The 7,063-nt window shown below is 44.0% G+C and overlaps 1 protein-coding gene across 3 annotated transcripts in view; it reads right to left on the reverse strand.

Moving 5' to 3' along the window:
• Window positions 1-7,063, reverse strand: part of USH1C (USH1 protein network component harmonin) — a 56,091-nt gene extending 49,028 nt beyond the window's left edge. For all 3 annotated transcript variants that reach the window (XM_035120330.2, XM_035120323.2, XM_060276016.1), the window contains exon 1: window positions 6,926-7,063. In XM_035120330.2, coding sequence (XP_034976221.2) covers window positions 6,926-6,961 — 36 coding nt within the window. In that variant the 5' untranslated portion in view covers window positions 6,962-7,063. The remainder of the gene's footprint in view (window positions 1-6,925) is intronic.

A 7,063-nucleotide genomic window follows, 5' to 3' on the forward strand; every position in this document is an offset into this window, starting at 1 on the left:
TGATAATTTCATTGTAATACTCTGACCACAAACTGTGACAGCTGAATACACCCCAACTTATTAACCAAAATATTATAATTAAATATACAGTATTTCTTTCTGCTTACAGGAGGCTTCTTGCAAAGGCAGCAACATTTTTTAAGAATGTGAAATAAAAACTACACCTGTGGAATTTATTATCGTGCCAAAATCTAGTCATTTCATACCACAGAGCAATATATTGATTCTCTTACCTGATAATGACTAAATTGCTGAATAAATATCTTCAGAAACCTTTTAGGCCATTCGCTAATGTAGCACATGACTGAACAACCAGAAACAATTCTACCAAAACCATCTAGATACAAAGTTCAATGGTTTTAAACTAGACATGCCAGCATCCTTCTCATGACACTGTGCAGCAAACTAGATTGCTCCTTGCAGCTCTAATAGCTTGACAGAGGAGAGCTCGCTGCTAGAGTTATTCTTTCTTCACTGTCTATCACAACATGTTCACTTAAATTGGTGTCAGGTTTCAAGACTTTAATTTTGCTGACTGTTCAAAAATAAATAAAAGCACGGCGCCCACATATATCATGGGAGAACAAGTTACTTTTAGTAATCAGAAAGGACCACCACTGCCTGTGGCTGTCACATCAGTGAAAGTCAATCATGTCTGTGCTCATTTTCCTAAGAGCTTTGGAGTTGCTACAAAGGCAATTCTCAGAAGAACATAGGAACATATGGTCTGACTCAGTATATCAGTCCATCTATGCCAGTGTCATCTATTCTGATGGTGCAGAGGATCTCCCAGGTCTCAAGCAGAAAATGGAAATGGCAACACCCCAAGGGGACCAGAAGCCAACAAACAAAACAAAACAAAACAAGAGACAAAGCCTGCTTGAAATGGAGAAATACATTAGATGCTGCAATACATCCAATGCTCTTCAGAAGACCAATAATTCAATTTATTGGGTTAATTTATTCAAAGCATATTGTCTCAAATTAGATACCTTTAGCATGCTTTCAACCCCAAAGGTACATGCCTCCCTTGTCTCCTGAGACAGATGGATGCCAACTGTATTTTCTAATATGTTCTTTAACTTTGAGGATTTGTCTTCAAAGTGTCAGGCTCTCTCAGCCCTGCTCTTTATAACTCTTCTAATTGGAGCTGTTGGGGAATGAAGCTCGAAACTATGGCATACAAAACCATATCCTGTACTATTGGTTCATTCCTTAGAGCTAAAGAGAATGAAGATTGCTCAGCCTACATAAGCAACATGCAAAGTAACATTTGCAAAAAATTAATGGGGCATGATTCAGCCATGTACTGCAATCCCCAGCATATTTACTGGAGGAATTTCAATCCAGGTTTAGTTCTGGGTTTGGCACAGAGGAAGCCTTGGTTGCCATAATAGATGATATTTGCCAGGAGAGAGACAAGTGGAATGTGATACTGTTGATTCTCCTTGATCTCTCTGTGACTTTTGGTGCTATTGACCGTGGGATCCTGCTGGATCAACTCTGTCGGATGGGAAGTGGCAGCACAGTGACATGGTGGCTCCTCTTTTACCTTCAGAGTCAATTTCAGAAAGTTGCAGTGGGAGATTTCTGGTTGGCTCCATGGCACTTGTGTTCGAGTAACAAAAAGTTAGTTCTATATTGTCCCTCATGTTCTTTAACATCTATATGAAGCTGTAGAGTGAGGTCATCAGAGGATTTAGAGTGAGGTGACATCAGTATGTTAATGACAGTTCCATTTTTCTCTGTCATCTGAGTCAGATGAGGCTATGTGTGTGCTGGATTGGTGCCTGGATACAGGAGCTGACTGAGGACCAATACACTGAAGCTGAATCCTGACAAGATGGAGGCAGTGTACAGAGTTGTACAGTGTACATCTGGGAATTAGGTGTTCTGCCCAGGTGGGGTTGCACTTCAACTGAAAGAATAAGTGCAGCAGTGAAACACAGGTGCTGGGCTGAAACAGGTGTTCATGGAAAATATATCTCTTGCATCCACTGGTGGAGCTTCATTCTCTGGCACCAGGGGCAGAGAGCAGGCGGTAGCAGGGCTGGCATGCGTTCTGGGGGCGGGGCACCCCGCGCGGGTGGGTGGGTGGGTGGGCAGCAGCCACGGCGCCCTCTGGATCATGCTGCCCAGGGCGGAGCACCCCCTATGCCCCTCCCTTGCTGCGCCCCTGCTTGCATCCCATTCCTTTGAGCTGTATTAAGTTGTAGCCATGGAGTCAATGGGTTTCAACCTCTACCGTAGCTGGATCCTGACCCCCAAGCTCTGCTGTGCAGGAGCTTTGAAACATGGGATAGGACTTACTGTTTACAGCATGCTATAGTGACCACTGTCCACAGCTGTCCTTTAGACTGGAAGCACAAAACATAATGGTGAAGCTCCATGGCTGGAACTCCCTGTGTAACTGTGTTCTTCTTAAAGTTGCTGCCTATGACAATGAGTTTTTGATGGGGCTATGGAACAAGGAGGAGGGTCTTGTGGGTGCAGCCGACCTCCCAACACCTGCATTGATTGAATATAATTAAATGCTTGCAGCTGCCCTGTGCCCTAGATGCTCCTAATAAGGTCTAAGGAAGAACCATGTAAGCCCCATACAAAACTGCTGCAGCAATGCAAATGAACAACTGACAATAGGAAAATAATCTACAGTGCAGACACACTCTCCATGAACACTGTCAAACCATTTTCTTCATTGTTGTTTGTTTTTCCTGCCCCCCCCAATCTCTAGTGAAGAAGCTGTCAGGACTCATGCGATATCACTGAACTATGTATTCTAAATAGAATGACGTACAAATGGGAAAGCCAAAACACCCATAAATATATGAACAGAATATGTATACGTTATTTAGTGACTTTGAATATGCAACAGTAAATTGAGCAATACTTGTAGAAGGGACATAAATTGTGCAATAATGTTCTGTATGGCATCACTTGGCCTTTCCAGCAGCAGAGCACATAAAATAAGAACATAAATAATGATGACTAGATTTTGAAGTCTATGGCTTGGATCCTAAGTTTCTCCTCTATTCACGTGGGTGGGCATTTCTACCCCTCCCCTAATCTTTAACATCCTGTACTATATCCCACATCATTCCCAAGTATCTCCCGGATTGCAGAGGGAAGGAGGAAGTAAGAAATTACCCTTCCATAAAATGTGAGCTCTGCTCTGTTCATAAAATGAAGGTTGGTATCCAAGCGTATGTGTCCAGACACAATAAAAGCTGCTTACCCAGAATCGGGGGTGGGTTACAGTTGCAGCCCAGCAGAGTTCCCTGGGGTAGGGTGGGAAGAGCCCTGGCCACTGCTTTTGGCCATGGTCGACTGCGGTGAATGATGGGAGTGCCCACCAACTATTCAATTCAAATTGGCCATGGAGGGGGTGGGGTGGAGCCTTGGCAGTGGACCAGACTGAGCAAGTCTTCACTCAGGTCCGCTGCACCAGCTTCCAAGGATTGGCAACCCATTTGGGCTTCTCCTCAGGCTATCACTGACAGAACCACCACTGGAAGCAATTTCCTTCCTTGCTGAGTGCAGAAAGAGCCTCCACAGCAGTGGAGCTCCTCTGCCAGGAAAGAGTCCCATCTGCTTTACCCTAACTCCCTCCAGTGGCACAGAACACGAGTGAGGATTGCACTGTTGTTCAGTTGCATTAAATGGGCCATTAGTTATCTGGCTGGAATTAACATGCTCTACTTTGTATGTCTCAGAGGCTGGGATGGCTTATAGACAAAGGTATTGGAACTGTGGTGAGAGTAGAACAGGCATCCCTGATTGGTCTCAGAATGATTTATGAATATTATCATCATAAAAGGCCACAAGTACAAGGTACAAGACCATAAATATTATGTTAGTTACACAGGAGTGCAATATGTCTGCTGCAACCCAGTCCAACACTTATAGTTAACAGATATGAAAAACAATCATAGTTACAGAAGCAGAGATCCTTTATTAAAAGCTGCCAAAAATATTTTAACCTCACCTCACCATTTAATTTCACGATAGTGCTTCCCTATTTATCGTGGTGGGAAGGAAATTAAGCCTAATGTTTTGTTAGATAATTTAGTTCTTAGCCACGAAAGACAAAAGAAGAGTGAGGTTTTCTTTCTGCTAATGTAAGGAGCAGTCTTGAATATGCTTATCAGAAATAATGCCACTGAAGTGAATGGTAACTGGCAGTGAAATCTGATATGTGTCTACTCATAAGTAATTCCCATTTATTTATTCCCAGGTAATTATTACGAAGTCGGACACGACTAAACGACTAAACAACAACAACAATTATTATTACAGGCTTATTTCTAGAGAAATGTGTTTATGAGCAGGTTGCAAAAAAGGCAAAGGCAGAGCCCAATAAGACACATAACTCGAAGTTAAGCTGTACAAATGCAATTTTAAAATGAAACTGGGTGGAACTTAAAAATGAGACTAAATTATCCTAGATTGGTGAGTTTGGTACAGACAGAAAAGGGGGGAAGATCAATGTTAATGGGGGGGTAGCTGAATGCTCTTCATGATTATTTGTTTACTAGAAATATGCACAGATATAAAATAAGGTTGGTATTGATTGTGGGTCCAAAGAGTTGAGAAGGCAGCCTGTTGAGGATGGAGCTGCATTTCCTCTGAAGGTTCATAGAGCCATTACTGTCACTTGAGACTCAGGTAGCTTCAGTGGAGAAGAGAGTTGATTAATAACACCTGGCCTTTCCTGGACTGCTGTGTTGTCTGTTACTGGTTTTATTTAATTGTAATGGCTTTTATGTTGATATGCTGTATTTTAATACAATGTTGTGTACTGCCCAGAGGACCTCTTGATTGAAGAGCAGGTTGCAAATATAAAAATAATAATTACAATTATTTGGTGTATTTGTGCTAATCCCTAAAAAGAATGCATGCAAACATAAATGGATCTTAGACGTTAAGGGGATTATGAACAAAACTGGAGTTTCATTTTCTCCCCCCGCTAATGGTTTGTATTCAGCTAACTTTTACAACAAGGTTGTATATTGTTTCCCTGCTTATTTAACTTATATGCAGAATTCATCATGCGAAAGGCTGGACTAGATGAATCCCAAGCCAGAATTAAGATTGCCGGAGGAAATATCAACAACCTCAGATATGCAGATGACACAACCTTGATGGCAGAAAGCGAGGAGGAATTAAAGAACCTTTTAATGAGGGTGAAAGAGGAGAGCGCAAAATATGGTCTGAAGCTCAACATCAAAAAAACCAAGATCATGGCCACTGGTCCCATCACCTCCTGGCAAATAGAAGGGGAAGAAATGGAGGCAGTGAGAGATTTTACTTTCTTGGGCTCCTTGATCACTGCAGATGGTGACAGCAGTCCCGAAATTAAAAGACGCCTGCTTCTTGGGAGAAAAGCAATGACAAACCTAGACAGCATCTTAAAAAGCAGAAACATCACCTTGCTGACAAAGGTCCGTATAGTTAAAGCTATGGTTTTCCCAGTAGTGATGTATGGAACCATGATCTCCGGAGAATTGATGCTTTTGAATTCTGGTGCTGGAGGAGACTCTTGAGAGTCCCATGGACTGCAAGAAGATCAAACCTATCCATTCTGAAGGAAATCAGCCCTGAGTGTTCACTGGAAGGACAGATTGTGAAGCTGAGGCTCCAATACTTTGGCCACCTCATGAGAAGAGAAGACTCCCTGGAAAAGACCCTGATGTTGGGAAAGATTGAGGGCACTAGGAGAAGGGGACGACAGAGGACAAGATGGTTGGACAGTGTTCTCGAAGCTACGAACATGAGTTTGACCAAACTGCGGGAGGCAGTGGAAGACAGGAGTGCCTGGCGTGCTATGGTCCATGGGGTCACAAAGAGTCGGACAACTTTCACTTAGAATAGACCCATTAAAATTAATGGCCATGACTAATTTCAGCTCATTCATTTCAACAGGTCCAACAAAGTTAGTTAGACACAGCCTATATATGTCCAGTATGATGCCTAAAAACGCTCTTACAGTGTGAATGAATTACAGCCTCCCACATCACTGAAACTGCCAAAGACTATTTTCATATCGTTTTGCCTGCCAAATAACACATGAATCTTTTTTGTTTCTTTGTTTTCTCAATGTGGTCAAATTTTGTTTAAAGAACAAGTGTTCGCCTACTTTTAGGTCAAGAATTTTTTCATTGCTGCCTGGCAGCTACTCACTTTCACTTTTTAAAAAAGAGTAAGAACAAAAGAGCTATTATGCAATACACCTAGCCTTGCCAAGTCTCTTGGTCATTGACAAAGAAACACTAAAGAGAGGAGGAGGAGGAGGCGGCAAAAACTGTTTTTGTAGGGTATTCCTTTCCTGAGAAATTGCTCTGTGAGATTTTCTAAAATGATGCTGCAGCGATTTATCTCTCTCTATATGTAGTGATGTTGATTATTGTTGTAAAGACTGCCCAGAAAGTTAAGAAACGGCAAGGTCAGCTCCGTGAACTTTCCATTGCCTTCAGCTCGCCTGCTTTGAGAGGCGCAGGGAAAGGCAGCAGGTCTGGGTCGGTAGAAGAAAGATGGATGGCGCCCGAGAGAAGCAGGTTTGCTGGGCGCGCACATTGCGAGCAGCCCATGGCGAGGGGGGGCCGGACGGCTCTGCTCCTTCCTGCCGAGAGGAATCTTACCCTAATCCGCCACACACACCGGGTCCCCTGGGAGAGAGAAGGGGGGGGACTTTCTTCTGCTAAATGAAGCATGCCACCCTCCCTTCCCCTCCCCCTGCTCCCCCACCCGCCAGGTCCAAGTTAATTGACACCGAGAGTCCATAGTCCCAGCGAAATGCCCACGCTCCCTTCGCTGGCAGCGGCAGCAGCTTCTCTCGCTTACGAGGCGGAAAGTGAGGTTAGCGTGGAAGCCCGAGGACGTCGCAGGGACCGTAGGGCAGGCGGTGGGCCGAGAGCCCTTCTCTTACCTTGTGCCTGAATTCCCTGGCCACCTTCCGCTCCATGGCAATGGGGAGAGCGACCTTCGCTTGGCTTTTCCCCGGGGAACCTTCGTTGGTGCGTGCAACCAGCGGGTGCCGTTTCCTCCTGGTCCTGGGCGCAGGTTA

Source organism: Zootoca vivipara, chromosome 1 (genome assembly GCF_963506605.1).
Source record: "Zootoca vivipara chromosome 1, rZooViv1.1, whole genome shotgun sequence".
Lineage (NCBI taxonomy): Eukaryota > Metazoa > Chordata > Lepidosauria > Squamata > Lacertidae > Zootoca > Zootoca vivipara.